Here is a 27,869-nt window from a genome sequence, read left to right as displayed (position 1 = left end):
TATCTTGCTTATAATTTGTAGCGCGGTCCCACGATCTGTGCTTAACCCCTTTGTTTTCTACCTTGCAGACTTAGGTTGCCCAGGCACTCCTACGTGTGCTCAACCGGGCTACTGAGCCAAATTTTTGTACCGAAATAATTTATTCGTAACTTATTCAACAAATGGGTAAGTATAGATATTTAGTCGAAACCCCTGGTGGCATGGCCGAATTCAGGCAGGACTACCAGATTCCTGATGATGTCCAACTGGAGTTGGCCAAGAAAGATGCTACTCCCTGGGACAATGAAGGCTCCGTCCCTTTTACCCTTCAGTCAATAATTGAAACCGGACTACGGTTTCCTGTCCAACCGCTCATCTGCGAATTTCTTAGACAGACTAGGTTATGTCCTACCCAACTGTCCACCAATACTTACCGTATTATAATGGGAATAGACGCATTAAACCACCAAACCGGACTTAATCTTGGTCTAGCCGAAATATTCCATCAGTATTCCATCGGCTCAAAGAATGCTGGGTGGGTCTACTACCTCAGAATTCGCCGCCGCCGAGAGAAGATAATTAAGCATACTCCGGACAAAGATCTTAACGATGATGATTTCCTTTGGGTCTCTGGGAATTTTGAGGATTTTCAAGCTCAAATTCCTGGCCGACCTATAAATTGGAAAATGGGAGAGCCTGGTAATTTTGCTTCGGTCTTCTGTCTTGTTTGTTATCTCGGTTGTTTAGTTTATTAGCCGAACTAACACTTCTCTTTATTGCAGATTTCGCCCATCTCCGTTCCCTGTACAGTTATCCCAACCTTGGGGTTCTGCGAGCCGCACTACGGGTTAAAGAAAGAAGTTGGTCAAAGCTTCTAAATTTTGAGCCGACCTACCGGTATAGCGGTCGCCGCAAAGCAAAGGTAACTGATTTTCTTCTCGAGGAAGCACCGGAGCCGGACCCAACTCTGCCCGAGATAAGACTTGTCCCTCTAACAGCAGAAGAAGAGATGGCGAAAAGGAGCAGAGTTAGGGCCCTTCTTACCGAAACGGCTAGGCCCGAAGTAACGCCTCCCAGTCAATCGCAGCCTGCCGTTGTCGCCCTCCCTTCCCAACAGCCATCCTCTTCCCGCCGGACCAAACGTCCCCGGACTGCCGAACCCGAACGAGTTTTGGTTGATGAAGAACCTGTCATTCAGCCGAGCTTACCACCAAGCCCTCGACCGGAGTCTTCCGACCGGACCATCAGTTGCTGGGCACCGAAGCTATCTTTCAACGACCGAGACATTCTGGAAACAGACTCGGTTGTTGCTGAGAAGGACCACCTGTTGGCCATCAATTTGGCCAAGAGTGTGTGTCTGCCTAAAGACATGGAACATCACCACAAACAGTTAACCACCGAGCTGAAGTCCATCCGGTCAGCCACGAAATCAATGATTCTGGTAAGTAACTTCGGTCGTATTTCTGTTTTTCTACTTTTCTTTTTCTTCGGCTAAATCGAAGTTGTTGCTTTGTCAGGCTATCCAGAAAAATCAAATCACCCATAGGAAGGTGCTGGAGCTGAGGAAAGTGACAAGGCAAGCTGCGGCAGAGGCGGAGGCGAAATCGGCCGAACTAGAGGAGGCCAGAAAGGAAATGGCCGAACTCCGAGGTGAGGTCGGTCGTCTGACCGAAATGGTTAGTTCGGCCGAGGCCGAAAAGCAAAAGACTGCCATCGTGCTGAAGGACAAGTACTTGCGCGAGTTGCTAAAACTTGAAAGAAAGAAGGATGCCGAAATAAAAGAGAAGGTGAAGGAAGCCGACAAACAAGGCTTCAAGAGGGCAGAGGATGCTTATGCCCAACAATGCAATGCGGCCAAGGATCTGTTCTTTAAGTGCGGCTGGAGGGGAGCCGTTGAGAAGCTCGGTCATGATCCTCAGACCGAGGTTTTCAACCCTCCAACCTACTTTATACCGAACTCCCTGATGGATTATGCCACGGCCATGCAACAGCAGTTCCTTGAGGGCTCAGACGATGAAGTTTCTGATGAAGACTCTGCCCCTGAGGATACTTCGGTTGTGAATGCAGATCAGGTAGTTCGGTCGGAGCCCGTGGTGGAAGATCTAACTCTTGATCAACCAAGTGAAGCCGTGGCTCCAGCCGAACCCGTTCTTCCTTCTGAAAATGTTGTAGTGCCCGAAACCGGTCTTCAAGTTGACGCCGATGCTGCCTTCGACGCCGAAATAGATGAACTTTTTTCTTAATTTTGTAGTCTTTTCTTTGTAACCGAACTAAGCAGCCTTGTAATGACTTCTTTTTGAATGAAAATTTTATTTCTCTTATTCCGGTTATAGTGTATATGCTTGCATTTGTAATGTCTTCTATTACTCCAAGTGTTGTTTCGGTTTTTGGTTGGTTAAACTATACTTACCAGCCAACCACTCCTTAGCCGACATAATTGCTTCGGCTGGGGAGTACTAAGTGTTGGTTTAATCCAGCCAACCACTCTTCAGCCTTACACTTACTTCGGCTGAAGAGTAACAAGAGTTGGTTTATTCCAGCCAACCACTCCTTAGTCATGCACTTACTTCGGCTAAGGAGTACAAAGTGTTGGTTTAATCCAGCCAACCACTCTTCAGCCTTACACTTACTTCGGTTGAAGAGTAACAAGAGTTGGTTTATTCCAGCCAACCACTCCTTAGTCATGCACTTACTTCGGCTAAGGAGTACAAAGTGTTGGTTTAATCCAGCCAACCACTCTTCAGCCTTACACTTACTTCGGCTGAAGAGTAACAAGAGTTGGTTTATTCCAGCCAACCACTCCTTAGTCATGCACTTACTTCGGCTAAGGAGTACAAAGTGTTGGTTTAATCCAGCCAACCACTCTTCAGCCTTACACTTACTTCGGCTGAAGAGTAACAAGAGTTGGTTTATTCCAGCCAACCACTCCTTAGTCATGCACTTACTTCGGCTAAGGAGTACAAATTGTTGGTTTAATCCAGCCAACCACTCTTCAGCCTTACACTTACTTCGGCTGAAGAGTAACAAGAGTTGGTTTATTCCAGCCAACCACTCCTTAGTCATGCACTTACTTCGGCTAAGGAGTAACAGGTGTTGGTTTATTCCAGCCAACCATTGAAGTTTGTTTTTCCAGCTAACTTCTAGTATTTGGTTATTCCGACCAAATGTCCTGCAGCCTGGATCCTTATCCTGGGCTTAGGATGGGTGTTGGTTTAATCCAGCCAACCTTTAAGTTAGTTTTTCCAGCTAACTTAGAGTAACATGTTTGTAATATACGTAAGTCTTGAAAGCTAACTTTTACAAAGGGTAATTTGTGCCAAAAAGATTTTCTTATTTTATTGAAGGAAGAGAAAATTACATATGCTTGAAAAAGAAAAAGCTAAAAGTAAAATAACTTGAGATTGGCCGTGTTCCATGGCCTAGGGATTGCCTTGCCGTCCTTGTCTTCTAGGTGGTATGCCCCTTTGCCTGCTAATCCAACCACCTTATAAGGACCTTCCCAATTTGGGCCTAACTTGCCGTCTCCTGGGATTAGGGTGTTTCCCATTACTTTGCGTAGTACCCAATCCCCAATCTTGAATTGTCTTGGATGTACCTTTTTGCTGTATTTTCTGATTAACTCTCGTTGGTAGGCGGCGATGTGAACCATTGCTTTTTCTCTTCTTTCTTCTATAAGGTCTAGTTCTAAGGCTATGGCTTCTCCATTTAAGTCTGGATCAAAATTTTCGCTTCGGATTGTGGGGAGGCCAACTTCTAGTGGGATGACTGCCTCTATTCCATAGGCCAAGGAGAATGGTGTTTCTCCTGTTGATCGCCGAGGTGTGGTTCGGTAAGCCCATAAGACGTGAGGGAGTTCGTCCGCCCATTTGCCTTTTGCTTTCTCTAGCCTTTTCTTTAGTCCATCCAAGACGACTTTATTTGATGCTTCAGCCTGCCCATTTGCTTGAGGATATGCCGGAGTAGAATTGTAGAACTCTATCTTGTATTCTTCGCAAAAGCTTCTGAAAATTCTGCCGTCGAACTGAGTTCCATTGTCTGAGATCAGTGCTTTTGGTATGCCAAACCGAGTGATAATATTTTGCCAGACAAACTTCTTCACATCCTTCTCTTTGATTGACGCCAATGCTTCTGCTTCCACCCACTTTGTGAAGTAGTCTGTTGCTGCGAGGAAGAATTTTCTGCCACCGGGTGCTGTTGGAAGTGGTCCTACTATGTCCAAGCCCCACATTGCGAAAGGCCATGGGCTAGTTAAGGGTAGGAGTTCTCTTGCTGGTTGATGTATTTGGTGCGCGAATTTCTGGCATTTTTCACACTTTTTCACATATTTTTCTGAGTCTGCTTGCATATATGGCCACCAATATCCTTGCGAAATAGCCCTGTAGGCGAGCGACCTTCCCCCTTGATGACTTCCACATACCCCTTCATGTATTTCGAACAGGAAGGCTTCTACTTTGTTGGGATGAACGCACTTGAGGTAAGGCCCCGAGAATGACTTCTTGTATAATGCAAAAGATGGAGACAGCCAAAATCGCTGCGACTTTGCCCTTATTTTGTTGGCTTCTTTTTTCTCTTCTGGTAGGATGCCGTCTTTTAGGAACAGGATGATGGGGTCCATCCAGGAGGGCCCTAACTCTGCGCAAAATACTTCTTCTGCTTCGGGGTCTTCTATGCTTGGTCTTGGTAAGAAGTCGATGAGTAAGGGATGAGGGATTGATGTATCTGCCATTGAAGCCAGGCCTGCTAGTTCGTCCGCTCGGCTGTTTTCCTCCCTGCCAATTTGTTCTATCCTTACCACATCGAACTTTTTGATCTCCATTCTGACTAGTTCTTGGTACTTGGCCATTCTGTCATCCTTTGCTTCGTATTCGCCAGAAATTTGGTTTACCACCAGCAGAGAGTCACTGTATACCATTACTTCGGCTGCTTTCATGAAGTGTGCCGATTTGAGTCCTGCGAGAAGCGCTTCATACTCTGCTTCATTGTTGGATGCTGGGAAGCCAAGGTTGATTGCTTGCTCTATAACCAGACCGTCTGGAGAGATGAGGACTATGCCAAGTCCTGCGCCATGTCGGTTGGATGCTCCATCCACAAAGAGCTTCCACATCTCTCCAACGAACAATTTCCAGCAAGTGGAAGGATCAGATGATGCTGTGAGGTCTAGAATGGTGTTCTCTTCAAGGTCCATGTTGGCTATCTGTCCTTCGTCCTCTGTTTGAACTGTTGGTGAGCCTTTGTTTGTCTCTTCCTTGCTATCCTTAGCATGATCTGCCTTGGTGCTTGATCGACTACCTTCTACTAGGGGTTGCGCTATTCCGGCGTCAACTTCTGTCCCTAGTTTGGTTGATGGACTACCTTCCACTAGGGGTTGCGCTATTTCGGCGTCAACTTCCGTCCCTAGTTCGGTTGTTACAGTCAGGTCGACTGGGCAGATATGATGACTTCCAGGAGTGAATTCTGCGATGAAATCTGCCAAGGATTGGGCTTTTATTGCGGTTTTGGGTTGGAACTTGACGTCGAATTGTCCCAATTCTACTGCCCACTTCAGAATTCGCCCACTAAAGTTTGCCCTTTCAAATAGAGCTTTTAGTGGAAAGGCTGTGAGGACGACTATGGTGTGGGCGTGAAAGTAATGTGCCAACTTTCTGGATGCCATCATTAATGCTAATGCTAGTTTCTCTAAGGGCAAGTACCTTGTTTCGGCTCCTAATAATGTCTTGCTGACATAAAAGATGGGCAAGTGTTGTATTCCTTCTGCACGAACCAACACTGCGCTAACTGCGTGCTGAGAAACTGCCAGGTACAAAAAGAGTTCTTCACCAGGTACTGGAGTGACAAGTAGTGGTGGGGAAGACATGTACTCCTTTAAGCTTTCCAGAGCTCGGTCGCATTCTTCATCCCACTCAAACTTGGCCTTTAAAGCTTGGAAGAACGGTCGTAGCCTGTCCGACGATCTGCTTATGAACCGGTTGAGTGCAGCCGCCATACCAGTAAGATGCTGCACTTCTTTAACTGAGTTTGGTCTCTCCAACTCCTGGATCGCTTTGATCTGAGAGGGGTCGGCTTCTATACCTCGGTTGGTCACCAGGAAGCCCAAGAATTTGCCAGATCCAACTCCGAATGCGCATTTGGACGCATTGAGGCGTAGCTTGTGTTTCTTCAGGATCTGGAACATCTCGCCTAAGTCTTTCAGATGGTCATTCTCATCCTTGCTTTTGACCACCATGTCGTCGATGTACGCCTCCATTGTTCTGCCTAACAATGGTTCAAACATCTTGGTGACCATCCTTTGGAATGTCGCCCCTGCGTTCTTTAGGCCAAAGGGCATGACCTTGTAGCAATATAACCCCCTTGGTGTTGTGAAGGATGTGACCTCCTGGTCTGGTTCATGCATGGCGATCTGGTGGTAGCCTCTGTATGCATCCAAAAAGCTAAGTCGGTTATGTCCTGCCGTTAAGTCCACCAGTTGATCTATCCTTGGTAGAGGGAAGCTATCTTTTGGGCACGCTTTGTTGACTGTTTTGTAGTCGACGCAGACACGCCATTTACCATTCTTTTTTGGCACTACGACGGTGTTGGAGATCCATTTTGGGTAGTGCACCTCTCTTATTGCTCCTGCCTCCAGCAGGTTGCCCACCTCTTCTGCCACTATTTCGGCGTGGTGGAGTGCCGATCTGCGCGTGCGTTGAATGACTGGTCTGGCGGATGGGTGGACATTGAGTTGGTGACTGATGAAGTTTGGATCAATGCCTGGCATGTCGTACGGTGTCCAGGCAAACACTTCGATATTGGAGGTCAAGAATTCCATGACCTCTAATCTCTCAGCGCTGGACAATGATGAGCCAAGCAAGAAGAACTTATCCGGGTTCTTCTCATCTATTTTTACCTCCACCAAGTCTTCCACTGCTTTCTGATCAGCTTCTTTGCCGACGTCAGCGAATAGTTCATTACTCTCTGGTTCTTCCACCGAATGAACGTATCCTTTGGCAGCTCGGCTTCCATTTGCTGTGGCGAAGCACTGTTTTGACATGATCTGATCGCCATAGACTTCTTCAATTATACCGACGTCATTGGGGAACCGCATTACCTGATGGTATGATGACGCCACCGAACGCATGGCATGCAGCCATGTTCTGCCCAGGATGATGTTGTAGGTGGAGGGGACCTTCAATACCCAGAACTCCACCTGTTTTGATACACTTCCAGCTCTGACTGAAAGGATTATTTTGCCGACAGGCCATTCTGGCATGGAGTTGAATCCAATCAGGGGAGAAACTGCAGGTGCCAAGTCTTTGTCTTGCAGCTTTAATTGTTTGAATGTGTCGTAATACATGATCTCACATGAACTACCCTGGTCAATCAGAATCCGCTTGACGTCAAAATCCTTGACTCGGAGAGTGACAACCAGGGCATCATTATGGGGGCAGTAAATTCGTTCCAAGTCCTTATCCGAAAAGGACATGACGTTTGTTGCCTCTGTCCTCCCCTTCTTGATGGCGGGTTGGGAACTTAATACTTCCCTAAAGTGTTCAGCCTTCTTGATTGAACCTCTAAGCTCGCATACGCGCTCAGGTTCAAAAACTCCATGAATTACATTGATAATGCCTTGCGGTGGTGCGTCGTTTGGCATTCTGTTGGGTTGGTCATGATCTTGGGGGGCCGGTTGCGCTCCTTCTTCAATGTATTCGTCCAAGTGGCCTGCTGCCACCAATTCTTCTAAATGCTGTCTTAGGGACGTGCAATTCTCAGTTCGGTGCCCCTTTTCTTTGTGGAAGGTGCACCGTGATCTGTCGTCGTAATTCTTCTGAGCTTCCCCAAGCTTGGTTGGCCACTTGACAAAAGGCTCATCTTTGATTTCGCTCAGAATCCGATATATTGGTTTTTTGAACACCGTGGTTATGGCAGTGCGAATTCTTAGCCATCTTTTGTCTGGGTCTTCTCCGTTATCTCGTCTGCCACGTCCATTTTTGTTACTTCGGTCCACCGTATTAACCTTTGCTGAGGTTTTCTTTTCTGGTACCGTGGCCGCACTTGTTTTGGCTTTGGAACGTGCGCCATCTTCTTCTACCCTGATGTGCTGATGCACTCTCTCCATCAGGGCTTCCATGGTGAGGGGTGGCGTCATGGTAATTGAATCCCTTAGTCGGTTCCCTACTGGTAGGCCTCTTTTATATTGCGCAATGGCTAGATTGGTGGGGCAGTCTCCAATCTGGTTGAATGTCTCCCAGTAGCGACTGTTGTAAGATCTGAGGGTTTCTTTCTCACCCATGTCGATGGAGAGTAGCTGGTCTATCTCCACCGGTGTTTTAGTATTTGTCCGAAACCTTGTTACGAATGCTTCTGCCAATTGGGCCCAGGAGGCTATGCTGCCCTCTGGGAGCTTTTCGAACCAAGTCAAGCCTAAGTCGCCCAGGCTTGATGGGAAGAGTATGCACATTAGGGCCTCGTTTCGCCTGTACACAGCCATGACTTGGCGAAAGTGGCTCAGGTGAGAATACGGATCCGTCTTCCCTTCATATGTATTGAACTTCGGCTGAAGGAAGCCTGATGGTAGGGGTGCGTTTTCGATCGCTGGGACAAACGGCGAAGTCTGTAGTCTTGCCAATGCTTTGTCCGCTGGTTCGTAGGCCGGTCGCGGTATTGGCATTCCAACCTCGACGCTTCCATGCGTTCGAGGAGCCAACCGTTGTAGGGCCGAAATTCGGTGTGGATCCCTTGCCCTGGCATCCTCCTTGCATCGTGCTTTTTCTTCTAGCACGGTTCGTAAGTCGGATGACCTGGGTAGCTCGGTTTGTCTGGATCTGGTTTGGTGTGAATGTGAAGGCCAATACGTACTTCCTTCAGTATATGATCTTTCGGATCTCGTCCTCTCAGACCTGGAGTGACGAGTTCTTGAAGATAAGGAGTGAGTGTCGCCTGTCCTGAGGCTTCTGCTCTCTTCTTGGGAGGGCGTAGTATTCCTACTACGATTCTCTGAGTGGCGAGGGGGCGTTTTATGCTTGCGCCCCTCTCCTGTCGCCACATCTTTGGTCTTTATCTGGCGTTTTAAAGTCTCCATGTCCGCCGCCATCCTTCGAATTAGTTCATCCTGTTCCTTTACGCGATCTTCCAGGGCTTGAGGATCAATCCTCCTCCTTTGTCTGTCAGGACTCTGAGAGTGACGAGGGCTGCTATTCCGCCTTCCCCTGCCACTCCTCCTGGAGTTATGTTGTTGGGGTTCCAACTCTGCCATGGGGGGGACGGAAGGTAATCCTTCTCGCCTTGCGCCCCCCTCTGGAGTTAGTCCGTCGACGGCGGACTGTGGTAGTTCTTCAATGTGTGCCATTGACTTGAGAAAAAGGAGAAGCTTAGTCAAGAGGTTTTGTTCTTGTCTGTTCTTCCCACAGACGGCGCCAATTGTACGGGGAGGAAATAATTCTCCTCGTATAATCCTGTTGACCAAGTCCACGCTCCTCCGTACGACGTCGCTTTGTCACCTGAAAACACAAACGTGAGCTAGCCGGCGGGTGTGTGCCGGAAACCTCTCCGATGCCTAAGTCAGAAAACTTGACAAATAGACAAAGCTCAAAGTTCTCAGAAAGATTTTTGTTTAATTACCTCCTCCAAGGTGATGTTTGTAGGCTTTTATAAGTTTCCCGTGGCACAATCCTAGTAGGACTCGTATTTCTCCATGCAGAGTCCTCCTAGGATTCAATCTCCTAAGGATAATGCTTATCCTTTTACACCCTCCCCCACTGCTTAAACCAAGTGGGATGGTTTCCTCCACGGCCGAACTTCCATGTAACCGAAGTAAATTGGCTATACCTAGCCACAGAGGGCCGAACTATACTTAGCTCGGTCTGCTCCTCCAATTGATTACTTCGGCTGCCCTGTTTGACCTTGATGTGCTTAGTTCAAACTTCCAAGTAGCAAGTTCTGACCGTCCCAACCGCTGTATGTCACGACCGGACTAATTCTGAAACCGGTCTTCCCAGAACATACTGCGGCCGGACTAACTCTGAGACCGGCCTAACTCCGAGTCGTCTCCGGACCGGAGTGGCTTTACTCTTCCTTGGACCGGAGTAATCTCATCTCCTCGGGCCGAAGTAACTTTGTCTCCTTAAGGCCGGAGTAACCTTGCCCCTAGGCCGAAGTAGCCATTACGGCCTTTTTACTTAGTCCTTCGCGTTTTGGGCCTCGAAGCCAAACTCGGAGCTCGGCCCAATTTTTCCCAAAAATTACCCTCTCAGCAACAAAGTTGGCAAACTTGCTGATTAACAAGCACCTCAGCAAATCTATTGAAACATATTTCTCATTTATTTGTCAGCTAATTGTGACTAACCCACTTTAGCAATGCAATTAGGTTTCATCTGACAATATCATTTTTAGCTTAAAAATTAAAAAATCACTAAAAATAACTAAAAAACTAACAGTCTATATCAAAAAGTCAAAAATTTTATTTTCTCTCTACTTTTTATACATATTTTTATAAAAACTAAGAGGTTATTTGGGAAGTACTAAATTAGTATATTTTTTGACTTTTTATGAAAAAATGTAAAATATAGGTTGGATTTGAAGTAATGTTGTAGAGAAGTGATGTGACTCAAATAAGAAATTATGTAACCCAAATAAGATATGTGTTAAAATAACATGTGTTATTTTAGCACATGCCAAACAACTACTAAAAAGTCATCACAAACATACTAATTTTTTTACATCATATTTTAATTAGAAAGTTATTAAAAAATATATTTCCAAATGAGACCTTAATAAATGCATTAGATATTATATAATAGAAAGTTTATAAAGGTGGTGTTTGGCAAATTGGTTTGTGACTAAAATAGTCACAAAAGACAAAATAGGCTATTTTAGCCACAACAAACAAAACATCACATCTAACTCGTAATCATTACACTCTACTCTCACAAAAAAAAACTCAAAAAATCAGAAAACTATTTCCAAACCAAGCTTTTTAGCCCATGCTAAAATAGTCAAAAAAAGCCAAAAAGCCAACTCACTTCTCAAACGGAGGCAAAGTAAATATGTGTTAAATATTTATGTGTGTTAAATATTTATTAATCTATAAACGGGGTTGTTTGGGGTGTCATAAATAAGTGTATTTTTTATTTTTTTGACTAAAAAGTTGAAGAAAAAAATATGGATGTTTGGGTTAACTTTTTGACTTTTTATGAAAAATATGTATTAAAAATTATATAAATAAGTGTATAGGGGAATGAAGTCATGAATAGGCCATACGGCGGGCAGCCTAAAGGGCAGTGCGGCAGACGACTTTGGAATAGATTGATTCTCTACTTTTCGGGTATAAATTGGTCGGTCCTGTTCTGCCCATGGGGCCCACCAAGGGTTTCGTTTTACTAATTGGAACCGTTCCATGTGTAGAACTCATCGAGTACTATATGCTTGTAAAATATCACGTTGATTGGATATCGATAGTTATTTGACCGTATTAGTTTTTTTTTGTTAACTATTAACTATAACACCATCAATTTTTATACAAAATTGATTTGATTATGTATTTAGCAATATCCGATAGACGTAATTTTTTACAGGCATATAGTACGAGTTCTACATATTAGACGATTCAAATTATCAAAACGAAACCCATAATGGACCCCCACGGGCCCAACTCTACCATCCAATTTAATGAATATTTTACTCTTATTTTTTTTTCCCGGTCACTGACGGGCCCATCACGTCAGTACCTTGTTAATTGTATTTTTTTTATTTGTATTAATATATGAAAATATTTTTTAATATTTTTTTTGTGAATAGTGATAATTTTTAACTTTTTAAATAATTTTTTGAATTTTTTAAGAGTTTTCAAACCAGCCCTGAATATGTGGTTCAATTAATTAAAATATGTGTTTCAATAATATAATCAAAATGTGTTAAAATGTAAGAATAATATATATATATATATATATCAATGTACATATGTATAAATTAAAAATTAAACAAAAAGGTTCATTCCCGGCCCCCACTTTTCTCCTCTTTTCTTCCCTACGTGTCTGTCATTCACTGCTCCTCCATTTTGGGAAATTATTCATTGTCTGGGAGCAATGCTCCACACTTTTTAGGTGATTGGACTAAAAACGTATAAAAGGATTAAAAAAAAAAAAAAAATCAAAAAATCACATAAGGATAAAATAAGCAAAAAGTTACAAAAAATATACACTATTGCAAAGTCAAAAAGTCAAAAAAACAAAACAAGAATACCAAACGACTAAAAAAGTCTCAGGCTGAAAAAGTCAAAAAAATAAAAAACCAATTAAAAAAGTCATTGTCAAACGAACACTTAGGTTTGGACAACTATCCAATTTATTTTATTTTATTTTTGTCATGATTTTTTATTATTGAACAAGTATTCAATTGTCTCTTCAAAATAGACAAATAAATAATGAGATTCACTATTTTAACCAATAATATATAAAGAAAAATACTATAAATTCTAAATACCAAATTTTTTACATAATTGTGGAACTCACGTAAACCCACATGTATATGTCCTACACCTATATGAAAGTTTTGATAAAAAAATTTAATAAATTATTTAGGATCTTTAACATAAGTCATATATAAATTGAATCACCACGTAGATTTGACCTTGGGACAATAAATAATTTCTCCTTCATTTTCTTCCGTTTCTGACACAAGTAGCATTTCCATCTCCTTTTTTTTTTTCTCTCTCTCTCCCTTATAGGGATGACAATAGGTTAATGGGATGGATATTAATTCTCCATGCTCATTTCTTTATAATTATTTTTTTCCATTTTCCATTCTCTATAGGTACTATCCTCCCCATCTCCTAATGTGTTTGAATATTTTCGAACCCAACTTTTTTATTTTATTATTTTTTTTAAGATTCATAACCAAAGCTAAATATACATTCAATCTTTCTTTTTTTTTTTTTTTTTAAAGGTTCACAACAATTTTTTTTTTTTTAAGATTGACAACCCAAGCTAAATATATATTCAATTTTTTTTTCTTTTTTTTTAAAATTTTGTTTTTTTTTAAAGGTTCACAATTTTTTTTTTTTAAGATTCACAACCAAAACTAAATATACATTCAATCTTTTTTTTTTCCTTTTGTTTTTATTAAGGTTCACAACTTTTTTTTTTTTTTTTTAAGATTCACAACTAAAGCTAAATATATATTCAATTTTTTTTTTTAAATATATTTTTTTAAAAGGTTCACAACCATTTGTTTTTTTTTTTTAAGATTCACAACCAAAGCTAAATATACATTCAATCTTTTTTTTTCTTTTTTTAATTTTTTTTTTTTAGGTTCACAACCATTTTTTTTTTAAAGATTCACAACCAAAGCTAAATATACATTCAATCTTTTTTTTAAAAAAAAAAATGGTTTTTTTTTAAAGGTTCACAACCATTTTTTTTTTTAAATTTTAAGATTCACAACCAAACCTAAATATACATTCAGTCTTATTTTATTTTATTTGGTTCAACAACAAAATCAAATACACATTAATTAACATTGTCACATTATTCTTATGAAATTTTATGTATATCTAGAATTTTTTAAATTTATTTAGAAAAATTATATTCCTACAAAAAAATTTCATCTTCTTTTTTATTTTATTTTTTAATTTTATGTATCTCCTTCTCCTCTCTATTAATTGATCTTCGATAATCTGAAAGTGAGTTATTGCTCTTGTTTCCATCTTATTCTTCTTCTTCTTTTTTCTTTTTTAAATTTTTATTTGCATTTATAGAATAAATTTTCTTATTTCAATATCTCCTGTAATTGTTTTATTGGATTTCTCTCTGATTTGATGGTAACCTTAGATTGAATTTTTCAATTTTCATTCTAACTAGCGATCGCCTTAATTAAAATTTGTACATTTTTATTTTCAATTTTCATGATTTGGTTATGATTAATTGCGCGTTTTTGATTGATAGTCACAATTTTGTCACCGCTAGATTGCCGTCATCGCAAATTGCCGTTGCTGTAGTAAGAGGATGAGAGAGAGTAAGAATTAGAACTCTAATTGTCAACAGAGTAAAGATGACAATGGATAACCTACCATGTGGTATCCATGGAGACCCAACCCAAATACTTGGGTTTCTCCTTTTTTCTTGTCTATCGGGTAGGGTAAGTGATATTCTTTAAATCTCAACCGGGGATGGGTCGAGGATGGGTACCCACTAATTTCCTCATATTTTTTATAGGTACATCAGAAAATAATTTCTTCATATGTTTTCACTACTCTGTTAACAATTAGAGTCCCTTATAGCATTATTTGACATCTCCTACAAAATCATATTGAGTGTATTTGATTTCAAATTTTTAAATTTAAATTTTGAAAATTAAGTTTTTTATTTTTTGTATTTTTTATTTTTAGTAAATATTTTTTAAATTTTAAGTAATTTTTTTACTTTTTTACATGCATCTTATTTAGATATATGTCAACAATAAAATATTTGTAAAAAAATATTTTAAAAAATTAGTAAATATACAAAAATATGAAAAATTATATTTTTTGGTATTTTGTATATTTGTTAAACATTTTTTCACAAATATTATTCTTTTTAAATGTATTTATGTTAGGTGTGTCTAAATTTTTTTTAAAAAATGTTTAAAATATAAAAAAAAAAAATCATTGAAAACATTAAAATACATAAAATAAAAAGTAGAATTTTCCAAAAATTATTCAGTGTGTTTGGTTTGAGTTTTTTGGATTAAGTTTTTTGAAAACTGAATTTTTTGATTTTCGTGTTTTTTTTTTTATTTTTAGTGAATATTTTTAAAATTTTAAACATTTTTTTTTACTTTTTTAGATGTATCTTACTTAGATGTATCTAAAAAGTAAAAAAAATGTGAAAAAATATTTTAAAAAATTAAGAAATACATAAAAATATAAAAAATGTACTGAATTCTTGTATTTTTTTTGTATTTATGGTATTTAGTGAATTTTTAAAAGATTTTTTTTACAATTTTTTTTACTTTTTAGGTGTATTTATGTTAGATGTGTCTAAAAAGTAAAAAATTTGCATAAAATATTAAAAAAATTCAGTAAAAACAAAAAAACACGAAAAATAAGAAACTATAATTTTCTGAAAACTGTTTTTAGAAAAATGGAACCAAACATAGTGATTTTTTCTGAAAATCATAACCAAACAAGCTGATTATTTCTCATATTTTTCACATATTTTCATAAAAAAATATAATTATTTATATCATCTCAGACACTCCCTATGTTATAACTAAAGGATGGCCGCAGTTAACAAACAACTGAAGGCTTATTTTGACCATTAGAAAAAAAATTAGTTTATTGACTTGTTGATTTATTTTGGTCACGTTATTTTTTTATTTTTTTACACATTTTTTTTCAAAATAAGCCTTGTAGCATCTTCAACAAGTATAATTAAACTAACTATACGTAATTTCGTATCCCAAAGAGGAACATTGTCACCATCGGAATGCAGCGGAGGAGAGACACTACTGGCCTCTCCCTTGGGGGTGGGTGCCTGGACCGATGGATGTGGGGCTCGAGACGGTGGGTTCACATTTGGAGGAGGGGGTTGGAAGCCTTCCAAGTTGGATGGGTGGGACTGTTGGATAAGATGGCTAGGGGCTCATTCTCGGTTGGGTGGGATATCTTGAGGTGGAGAAGGAGGGTTGTGAAGGTCTCTTTGAAGCAAAGTATTGATCAGGGCCTGGTTTTGTTCGGTTAAGCGGTTAATGCTGTTGGTGAGTTATGTGAAATACTGCGGTGAGTTGTTGTTGGAAATGGTTATAAAATTCTGGATAAAACCAGAATTTTTTCCTAAGTTAGGTCTACTTTTTAGGTGGGCCCCGAGTGTCGATTTACTCGGGTCAAAGTGGTAACGCGTTCTATGCCGCGTTGTGATTCACGTGGTATATTTGGTTGCTCAAAACCATTACCGAGTGAATGGGAAATTGAAGCCAAAGTGTGCTCAATGGAAATGGAGTTTTGGTGGAAATTCCTTAAGGTTGTAAATTGGCTTGTCCCACATTGATTTGGTGGGAGGTTTTGAAAGGGTTTATAAGGCTTAGGGTGAGATACTTGGGGTGTGCCCCAAGGGGTACCCAAGTGTTTTAGAAGGAGAGGTCATGGGCAAAATGGGCTAGACCCATTGGACCCAAAAATCACCACACACGCGCGCGCCGCCGTCCGTCCGGTCGGGCGGGCTGGGCCTGGGCTTGGGCGCGGTTGGGTTGGGCTTCTAATCTTTTTGGGCCAAAAACATTTGAATTTAATTTTATTTTTTATTAAAATAAAATCCAGAATTCAAATTAAATTGGTTTGGATTTTTTGTTCATCCAAACAGGGCCATTCCCGTTTTCAAACAGAAATAAACTGTTTTTGAATTAATGCACACCCAAACAGGGCCCTTCCCGTAATTGCTATCTGTTTGAATTCAAAACCCAACAGGTATCATACCTGTTCAATTCAAAACCAAGAGCCACATACCTGTTCAATTCAAATCCAAGAGCCACCTTCACATCTATAAATAGGACCACCCTCATTTGATGTTTTGGTAAATTCAGAAATTTCGTATTTCACTTCTGTTTTCTATTCTTCATCTTGCTGCATTTTATTTCCGAAAGAAAGAGTGTAAACACTTAGTGTGTTCGTAAGGCAAACAATTTGTAGTGCTACTATTGTTTGTGGTAGATCATTTCATCCTGGGAGATAGACGTCCAAATTCTGAAAGCACCATGGAGAGGACGAATCTGTCTTAAGGACACAGTGTCAAACACTGGACTTGATCAGAAAATAATTCAAAGAAATTAAATCAAGTAAGTTATTTAATTTATTTTCAGTGTTGTTTTTATTTATTTAAATCAGATTTTAACTTTGTTTTTGTAACAAAATAAAATCTGTTTTTATTTATTTATTTTTATTTCGAGTTTGATTTTTGTAATCAAACGAATTCTCTCCTTTTCTTTATTTCTTTAAATTCTATTTGTTGTTGTGTACACAATAGAATTAAATCTTTTAAATACAGTGAAGATTGTCCTACAATCTTAAGACAGAAACCTTTTTGGGTATCTTCATTGTATTTAATTTTCTGTGTTTTCAAATTAATATTCTGGTTGGAAAAACAAATAATGATTTATGCTATTTGACAGATAGTAGTAATATACTGTCTCTTTTCTTTGACAACTACTAGTAGTACGATACTGGTGTCATTAACAATTCAGAATATTATTTGGTATTACAGAAAATTCTTGTGATATTTTATTTTTCTAGTTTTAGTAACAAGGAAAATAAAATTATTTTGTTGTTATAATTATTTTCTGGTTTTAGTAACTAGAAAATTAATTTGTGTTTTAATTTATTTTCTGGTTTTGGTAACTAGAAAATTATTTTGTGTTTGTTCTGATTTTTGTGATCAGATAAGTTTTGTGGTATTTTATTTTCTAGTTTTAGTAACAAGAAAAATAAAATGATTTTGTGTTATAATTTATTTTCTGGTTTAAGTAACTAGAAAATTAATTTATGGTTTGGTTTTCTGATTTTTGTAATCAGATATTATTTTGGTATTTTATTTTACTAGTTTTAGTAACAAGGAAAATAAAATTATGTTGTATTGTAATTTATTTTCTGGTTTTAGTAACTAGAAATTAATTTTGTTAATCAATCATGTAACTTTGTGACTTGGTCACAATCTGTTAATTTTGTAAGTAACTTATGGTTTCGTTTGGTAGACCACTTATTTTTGAATCCTTTGTGAAAATGTATTAATTATTTTGACTTTATGATAGTTCATCATGAGTATACTTGGAAGAATTTGTTTCTAGAGTAAAATATTAGTTTTACAAACTAATTTTATTTTTATTATAATGTGGATTCATAGTCTTGAATTGTTTCTGCACTTGAGTCGGAATATATATATATATATATATATTCACAAGAACATTTTAATGCATATTTAATTTGTTTATTTATGTACAAATCAAACTTATTAAATGAATGTTTGTTTTATCATTTTGAAGTTTAAAGTTTGAATGCGTTGGATTTTATTTATGAGTAGAATCCTTTTATTTCATGATGCAAGTGATGGGATCGTGCATGATTAATTTATTTTGTTAATTCATTATTTTTAGTTGATGCGTCTGATATGCATGTATGATATCAACTCGAGTTATTTCTTAACAATAATTTCAAGTGATTTGGAATGATAAATTGTTATGTCGACTTTGGATATAAGCATGTTAATTTGAATATTTTTAATCAATTTTGAATGGGTGTTTGAACACCAGAGAAATTTAAACATGAAGATGTATGTAATTATATCAGTCCGTTTAATTGGAAGGTAATTTAAGAAATCTTTTATGTTGATTATTGAATTATGTGACATGAGATGTCATTAATAATTATTTTACTTGCGTAGTAGAATTTGTTAAACCATGAACCATTTTATTAATATGGGGGTGTATCTCTTGCATTAGTTGAGATAATTTAATTTTCTTCTGTCACAAATATTTTTATGACAGTGACATTTATTTGTTATTGAGTTGCAAGAATGTATACAATCAAATGGGTTTTTGAATTGTTTGATTCTTAGGCAAAAATTTTTATGAGGATATGATTTTGTCAAAACATTAATTCTGACTTGAGTAGTCATAATTATTTTGGTTTTTTCTTGAATTTGTTTTAAAATTCATTGATTTATATCAGAAGTGATAGGGGTGGTGAATATGATGCACCATTAAATGAATTTTGTGCACAACATGGCATTATTCACCAAACTACAGCCCCTTATTCTCCACAGCAAAATGGAATTGCTGAAAGGAAGAATAGAACTCTAAAAGAAATGATGAATGCCATGTTACTAAGTTCAGGCTTACCACAGAACTTGTGGGGGGAAGCAATATTGTCTGCTAATTATGTTCTTAATAGAATACCCCACAAGAAAATCAAAAGCATTCCTTATGAATTGTGGAAAGGTCGACCACCTTCCTACAAATACTTAACAGTGTGGGGGTGTTTGGCAAAAGTTGAAGTACCTGTTCCTAAAAAGACTAAAATTGGACCAAAAACAGTAGATTGTGTGTTTATTGGTTATGCTCAGAATAGTAGTGCATATCGGTTTCTGACTTATAAATCAGATATACCTGATATAAATGTGAACACTATTATAGAGTCAAGGAATGCTGTGTTTTTTGAACATGTCTTTCCTTACAAGAAAGGACAGGAATTAAGTTCACAGAAAAGAACTTATGATTGTACACAAAGTCAAGAGACTAATGACAATCAAACACAAGAGACTAGTAATAGTCTCGACCAACAGGATTTAACTAATGATGAACCAAGACGGAGTAAGAGAGCAAAAACATCAAAATCCTTTGGTCCAGATTTTTTGACATACTTGTTAGAAAATGAACCTCAAAGCTTTAAGGCAGCAATGACAGGTCCTGAAGCATCTTTGTGGAAAGAGGCTGTTAATAATGAAATTGAATCCATTATGCAAAATCATACTTGGGAATTGGTGGATCTTCCACCAGGTTCTAAACCTCTTGGATATAAATGGATATTCAAGAGAAAAATGAAAGCAGATGGTTCAATTGACAAGTATAAAGCAAGACTTGTTGTTAAAGGTTACAGACAAAAGGAAAGTCTGGACTATTTTGACACATATTCCCCTGTGACAAGAATAACATCCATTCGCATGCTTATTTCTATAGCAGCGTTGTTTAATTTAGAAATACATCAAATGGATGTTAAGACAGCTTTCTTAAATGGTGATCTAAATGAAGAGATCTATATGGAACAACCCGAAGGGTTTGTAGTATCAGGGCAAGAAAAGAAAGTTTGTCGACTTGTAAAATCCCTTTATGGATTAAAACAAGCACCTAAGCAATGGCATGAAAAATTTGATCATGCAATGCTTACTAATGGGTTTAAGATAAACGAATGTGACAAATGCGTCTATGTTAAAAACACTGACCAAGGATATGTCATAGTTTGTCTTTATGTGGATGACATGCTTATCATTGGAAGCAGTCAAAACATGATCAAATCAACTAAGCAGATGCTTAACAAAAGATTTGATATGAAAGATATGGGGGTCGCAGATGTTATATTAGGAATGAAAATTACTAAAACATCTGACGGATATGCATTATCTCAATCTCATTATATTGAGAAAATTCTTAATAAATTTATCAAGGATGATTTGAATTTAGCTAGAACACCTGTAGACATCAGTCTTTATTTATCAAAAAATAAAGGTGATGCAGTGTCTCAGTTAAAATACTCCCAAATCATTGGAAGCCTAATGTATCTAATGAATTGTACTCGTCCTGATATAGCTTATGCTATAAGTAAATTGAGTAGGTACACTAGTAACCCTGGAGAAGACCATTGGAAAGCGATCATTCGAGTTCTTAGATATCTAAGATTTACTCGTGATCATGGTTTGAACTTTACTCGATATCCAGCAGTACTCGAAGGTTATTGTGATGCCAATTGGATATCGGATACTAAAGATTCAAAATCCACTAGTGGATATGTCTTTACTCTAGGCGGCGCTGCTGTTTCTTGGAAGTCTACGAAACAAACGTGCATCGCACGATCCACAATAGAATCCGAGTTCATTGCTTTAGACAAAGCAGGTGAAGCAGCAGAATGGCTTCGTCACTTTTTAGAAGACATTCCAATGTGGCCAAAACCTGTGCCAGCTATTTGCATTCATTGTGATAGTCAATCTGCAATAGGCAGGGCACAGAATCACATGTATAACGGTAAGTCACGACATATACGTCGTCGACATAATACCGTAAGGCAAGTGTTGTCAAACTGAATAATCTCAATAGATTATATAAAATCTAAAGAGAATATTGCGGATCCGTTAACAAAAGGTTTGACAAAAGAGCTAGTGTATAGTTCATCGAAGGGGATGGGATTAAAGCCTATTACATAAGAGTCGTCATAATGGTAACCCTACTTATATGACTGGAGATCCCAAGAACTAAGTTCAAAGGGACAACTAAGTTGTGTATGGCTCACCAGAAATCACCAAGGGATTAAAATTCCTACCCATTCCTATGGTGAGAGTGATATCTGCAACATATGTTGTCTGCAGGGGTATAAGGATAAGCTTTGCTTTTAATGATTACTTATATCTTGATTAAGGCATAAAATCAAGACGAGTATAAAGAGATACTCACAATAAGAATCACCTATATGAGTGTTGAACTGGGGCCGGTTCTATGAGAATGAAAAGGCTAAATTCTCTAGAAACACTTATAAAAACCAGGCGCGTTCAAGGCCAAAATGAACACAACAGTGAGAACCACGATGTGTTAGAAGATATTTTGTGTGAAATCTATTGTCTTGGCTTACACAAACGGCTGAACAATTCAAGGCATCGCGTCCATTGGTTAGCCAGTAAGTCCGATAGGTTATCACTAGGGAAGGTTCAAAGCCGAAAACTACCTATCCTGATGCAAGATATTTTCGACTTATACTCTTTCGTTAAAGTCTGCATATTGTTGCATTTCCGTTGTCATCAAATTTCATTCATGTGGGGGATTGTTGGAAATGGTTATAAAATTCTGGATAAAACCAGAATTTTTTCCTAAGTTAGGTCTACTTTTTAGGTGGGCCCCGAGTGTCGATTTACTCGGGTCAAAGTGGTAACGCGTTCTATGCCGCGTTGTGATTCACGTGGTATATTTGGTTGCTCAAAACCATTACCGAGTGAATGGGAAATTGAAGCCAAAGTGTGCTCCATGGAAATGGAGTTTTGGTGGAAATTCCTTAAGGTTGTAAATTGGCTTGTCCCACATTGATTTGGTGGGAGGTTTTGAAAGGGTTTATAAGGCTTAGGGTGAGATACTTGGGGTGTGCCCCAAGGGGTACCCAAGTGTTTTAGAGGGAGAGGTTATGGGCAAAATGGGCTAGACCCATTGGACCCAAAAATCACCACACACGCGCGCGCCGTCCGTCCGTCCGGTCGGGCGGGCTGGGCCTGGGCTTGGGCGCGGGTGCGTGGTTGGGTTGGGCTTCTAATCTTTTTGGGCCAAAAACATTTGAATTTAATTTTATTTTTTATTAAAATAAAATCCAGAATTCAAATTAAATTGGTTTGGATTTTTTGTTCATCCAAACAGGGCCATTCCCGTTTTCAAACAGAAATAAACTGTTTTTGAATTAATGCACACCCAAACAGGGCCCTTCCCGTAATTGCTATCTGTTTGAATTCAAAACCCAACAGGTATCATACCTGTTCAATTCAAAACCAAGAGCCACATACCTGTTCAATTCAAATCCAAGAGCCACCTTCACATCTATAAATAGGACCACCCTCATTTGATGTTTTGGTAAATTCAGAAATTTCGTATTTCACTTCTGTTTTCTATTCTTCATCTTGCTGCATTTTATTTCCGAAAGAAAGAGTGTAAACACTTAGTGTGTTCGTAAGGCAAACAATTTGTAGTGCTACTATTGTTTGTGGTAGATCATTTCATCCTGGGAGATAGACGTCCAAATTCTGAAAGCACCATGGAGAGGACGAATCTGTCTTAAGGACACAGTGTCAAACACTGGACTTGATCAGAAAATAATTCAAAGAAATTAAATCAAGTAAGTTATTTAATTTATTTTCAGTGTTGTTTTTATTTATTTAAATCAGATTTTAACTTTGTTTTTGTAACAAAATAAAATCTGTTTTTATTTATTTATTTTTATTTCGAGTTTGATTTTTGTAATCAAACGAATTCTCTCATTTTCTTTATTCTTTAAATTCTATTTGTTGTTGTGTACACAATAGAATTAAATCTTTTAAATACAGTGAAGATTGTCCTACAGTTGTTTGGGTTAGGAGGGTTGGCTTGGGAGTCGGTAACGTTGTGTTGAGAGGTCATGGATCTAGTTGTAACCATCCACCGTGGTGGGTGATAGTTAGGAGATGTCAGAAATGGGTCTCCGGCGGTAATAAGCACAATTACCGCACAAAGTGAAAAGCTTTCCCACAGACGGCGCCAACTGATAGTACAGTTAGTTCCAGATGGAACGGGCCGGATTGATCCACACTCTCCACTCCGTTACCCGGGCTTTGGGTGCACTGCAAAACCTGCACAAGAGTTCAACAGGGAACGGGGAGTCCTCCAGCGAACCCTCCCACGAGCAAGTCAGAGAGTTATGAGAATGTAGAGAGAGAACGGAGATAGAGAGCTTAACATTTTCTTTGTCTTTGAAGCCTGCTTATATCCTTTGCTCATCATTTCCTTGTCCACTCCGAGCCGTCATGTTGGCCGAAAGTCTATGTCCTAGCTTGCCTTGTTCATGGTGAGGTTGTTCTGTTCCGACGTGAAGGGTTATCGCAATAAGACCAAGTTTGGCAACCTTAGAAAAATCCAAAAAGGCAAAAAGTTATTCAAAAAGTTAAAAATTTATCACTATTCACCAAAAAAATATATTAAAAAATTAATATATAAATATTAATACAAAAAATTTGAGTTGGCCTAAATCAGTTGCTGCCGTGATTTGTCAGTCACTGACAGAGGGAAAAAAGAATTTGTAGTAGAATATTGACTAAATTAGATGGTAAAGTTGGGCTCGTGGGGGTCCACCATGGGTCCCGTTTTGATAATATGAACCGTTCAATATGTAGAACTCGTCTAGTATTATATGCTTGTAAAAAATCACTTCTATCGGGTATCGCTAACTACATGATCAAATCAGTTTTGTATAAAAATGGATAGTGTTATAGTTAACAGTTAATAAGAAAAACTACCACGATCAGATAGCTATCAATATTCAATCAATGTGATTTTTTACAAGCCTATAGTACTTGATGAGTTTTACACATTGCACGGTTCCAATTAGAAAAATGGGACCCGGGTGGGCCCCACAGCCCAAACAACACCATCCAATCAAAGCCTGAGAAGGAGACAATCCGTACAATCTCTTTATCCTATTTTCTCATACATACTTATTAATACAAATTTTTAATACACATTTTTTTCATAAAAAAGTCAAAAAGTTAACCCAAACATCCATATTTTTTTTCTCAACTTTCTAGTCCAAAAAAATAAAAAGTGCATTTATTTAGGACACCCCAAACAATCCCTAAATGCTGCAAGGAAACTCATTAATGTCTGATGTGTGGTGCAATAACTTTGCAGGATCTTTGTCTGCTGATGTGGTTGGTTCTTCCCCTGCCACGTGCTTGGATGTCATTGGTCTTTAATGCCACGTTGAGCTCCAGCAGTGTTGGGCTTTAGTGTTTGAGTTATGTATTGGATTTTGAGTGATGGGCCAAAAGCCTCTATAGGCCCACCTATGTCAAATTTTAAGTAATTTTTTTTACTTTTTTACATGCATATTATTTAGATGTATGTCAACAATAAAATATTTGTAAAAAAATATTTTAAAAAATTAGTAAATATACAAAAAATATGAAAATTTATATTTTTTGGTATTTTGTATATTTTTTAATGATTTTTTCACAAATATTATACTTTTTAAATGTATTTATGTTGGGTGTGTCTATTTTTTTTTTAAATGTTTAAAATATTTTAAAAAAAAATCATTGAAAACATTAAAATACAAAAAATAAAAAGTAGAATTTTCTAAAAATTATTTTTTCTGAAAATCATAACCAAACAAGCTGATTATTTCTCATATTCACATATTTTCATAAAAAAAATATAATTATTTATATCATCTCAAACACTCTCTATGTTATAACTAAGGCCTCGTTTGGCAAGAGGCTATTTTAGCCAATTAGCAAAAAAGTTACTAAATTAGCCAAAAAGCCAACAACCCATACCAAAAAGTCAGATTCTCTTTTCACTCTACTTTTTGCACATCTTTTCGTAATTAACCAAAAAGTCATCCTAAACATACAAGTTTTTTTTACCTACCTTTTTAGCCAAATAGCCAAAAAGTTAATAAATTAGCCTGTTCCCAAACGAGGCCTAAAGGATGGCTGCAGTTAACAAACAACTTAAGGCTTATTTTGACCATTAGGAAAAAAATTAGTTTATTGACTTAGGCCTCGTTTGGCAAGAGGCTATTTTAGTTAATTAGTCAAAAAGTTACTAAGGCCTCGTTTGGGAACAGGCTAATTTAGTAACTTTTTAGCTATTTGGCTAAAAAAGTAAGTAAAAAAAACTTGTATGTTTGGGATGACTTTTTGGCTAATTACGAAAAGATGTGCAAAAAGTAAAGAGAAAAGAGAATCTTTGACTTTTAGGTATGGGTTGTTGGCTTTTTGGCTAATTTAGTAACTTTTTAGCTAATTAGCTAAAATAGCCTCTTGCCAAACGAGGCCTAAATTAGTCAAAAAGCTAACAACCTATACCAAAAAGTCAAAGATTCTCTTTTCTCTCTACTTTTTGCACATATTTTCGTAATTAGTCAAAAAGTCATCCCAAACATACAAGTTTTTTTTACCTATCTTTTTAGCCAAATAGCCAAAAAATTACTAAATTAGCATGTTCCCAAACGAGGCCTTAGCCTCCGTTTGGTAAGTTGGGTTAGGGACTTTTTTGGCTATTTTAGTTACAAAAGACAAAATAGGCTATTTTAGCTACAAAAAACAAAATATCACATTCAACCCATAATCATTACACTATTCTCTCACAAAAAAATCAAAAAGCCCTTCTCAAACTAAGCTTTTTAACTCAGGCTAAAATAACTAAAAAAGTCAAAAAGTCAAAAAGTGAACCCACTTCTTATTGATGTATTTTGGTTACGTTATTTTTTTTATTTTTTTACTTATTTTTTCAAAATAAGCCTTAGAACATCTTCAACGAGTATAATTAAACTACTATCGTAATTTCACTTTTACAACTTTAGCTAACCACTCTTGAGCCATACATTCCAATACACTCTCTGTTTTAACTGAATTCTTTTAAAATATTATTAAAAGCTTTGAGTGGTCTATTAGGGTTGGATAAAAAAACTTCGAGTGATTAACCGAGTAGATGATCGGGCAGTTGATCGACCACTTTACAGAAATTTTGCTCACTTTAGTGCCAAAATGAGAAATAAGGGAACAAAAAATTAATAAGATATTGAAAGGCCTATGAACAATGCGCTTGTCTTTATGAGTTATTATAACGTTCAACCATTTTAGTGAAATTTGAGCGAGTTTGCTAGAGAAGTGTTCTCTACTCCCAAACAAACTTCTATAATTGAAAAATAAAAGAGATATTCTTAGCAAACAATAAAACTAACTAACAAGATTATTATTTTTTTCCTATCAAAAAATTAACTAACAAATTAACAACATCATTTGAGCACAAAAGTGTTGCTAATTGTTGGTGTCAGCTGATGTATGACACTAGCAATGGGTTTACCAAACCCATTAAGCACCCATTGGAGATGTCTTGGACGGTAAAAGTTGAGTGAGGCAAGGCATCGTGACCTAGAATCATCATGCTCCGAGATGTGTTGTTCAAAACAATTCGTTATATTTTTTATTTTTTATTAAAAACAAGTTGTTCTTATTTTTTATATGAAAATAATTTTGAAGTTTTGAAAAATAAATTTTTAATATTTCTTAGAGTAGTTTTTTTTTTTAATTTTTTTTAATACAATATTTTTGTCCCATCGGAGGTTTGAGATTGGATACTGTGGTGGATATCTCAGAGTTTGTTCAACGTCATTGATATGAGCCGAAATGTTAAACTTTGAGGCTCTATCTTATATTTTTAATCTTTGAACTTATGATATTTAATGTAGTAAAGTGTTTTTTATCATTTTCATGTTAATATCACTCTGGAAACAAAATGATCCCAAACAAAGGCAAAAAGAGCAACAATCCGTCACTGACTAGATCCACTCAAGTGGAATTCACCAATCCGCCCAAGCGGATTTCCCTACAAATAATTCCTCTCTGACTAGATTCGCTTGAGCGGAATTCCCAATTCGTAAGAGCGGATTTGCTTTGATATGTATGCGCGTGTTTTTTACTCTGAATGGAATGGAGGCTATAAAAAAGGATTTTGGGGGCCTGTTTTGGAATCTGAAACCCTAGAGAATACGGCTAGAAGTTGGAGAAGGAGAGCAAATCATCAAGCCATGGCTTTCTCTTCAACATTCGAAGTGTTCAACCTTTCCGTGAGAAGCTAAGCTTTTTTCTTAGAATTGAGATGAAGCTCTAATCAAGTATTATGTAATTTTGTATTTTTAATTCTAGTTTGTCGTTGGAATTGGATAATCGTTGTATGCTATTTTTCAGATCTTTTAGTCAAATAATATTTTCATTCGATTTATATATTCAATTTCTGTGATTGAAAATGCATGATCATATAACTGTCTTACTTTCTTGTATATACAAATCGTGAGACGCATTATGCTTAGGGGAGACGAATTGTGATGCAACTGTAATTTAGTGTAGATGATTCGTGCCGACCGGAGATGATTCGTGCATACGTTTTGAATATACTCATCTTCTTAACGATGATATTGGGGCTTGTAATTGCGATATATCATTATTATCCGGCCTAATGATTTAGTATAATTGAATATTTTAATTACATGATAAGTGGTTTCGAAATCCTAAGTTTCTCTCCATATTCAGGTTATTCTCTTTATTTGCGTGATTATTTTAGTTTTAATTTAAATTATCATTAACAAAAAACCAAATCATCATCTCTTCTTCAAATTAAATTAAAAATTACCATTCAAATTAATATAACTCAGCCAAAAGTCTTCGTGGTACAATACCTGGACAAATCACTGTTCTGCTGAATTAGTACTTTGTTTAGTTCTTTATTTTTTTATTGAGAAACGATCGATCAATCACTTATTTAGGTTATATTATCTTTTTATTTTTATATATACATATATTTATAAAAGTTAAAAGTGTATTTATTTAAATCATCTCAAAGAGTTTCTTAGTATGTTGATGAGTTGGATCCTTTTGAATCAAGCGACGAGTCATTTT

General features: G+C 37.3%; 1 protein-coding gene across 1 annotated transcript; it reads left to right on the top strand.

Moving 5' to 3' along the window:
* The first annotated feature begins 6 nt into the window (after window positions 1–6).
* On the top strand, window positions 7–24,161 carry LOC145793705 (uncharacterized). Its single transcript, XM_082876572.1, has 5 exons — window positions 7–678; window positions 762–1,420; window positions 1,497–1,655; window positions 22,871–23,099; window positions 24,097–24,161. Exons 1-5 carry the CDS (start codon window positions 162–164, stop codon window positions 24,159–24,161), a joined length of 1,629 nt encoding a protein of 542 aa, XP_082732698.1. The 5' UTR covers window positions 7–161.
* Window positions 24,162–27,869: the final 3,708 nt, after the last annotated feature.

Source organism: Camellia sinensis, chromosome 6 (genome assembly GCF_055761805.1).
Source record: "Camellia sinensis isolate YWXY chromosome 6, ASM5576180v1, whole genome shotgun sequence".
NCBI lineage: Eukaryota > Viridiplantae > Streptophyta > Magnoliopsida > Ericales > Theaceae > Camellia > Camellia sinensis.
Note: the sequence above shows the minus strand (reverse complement) of the source record. Positions and strands in the feature narration are given on the sequence as shown.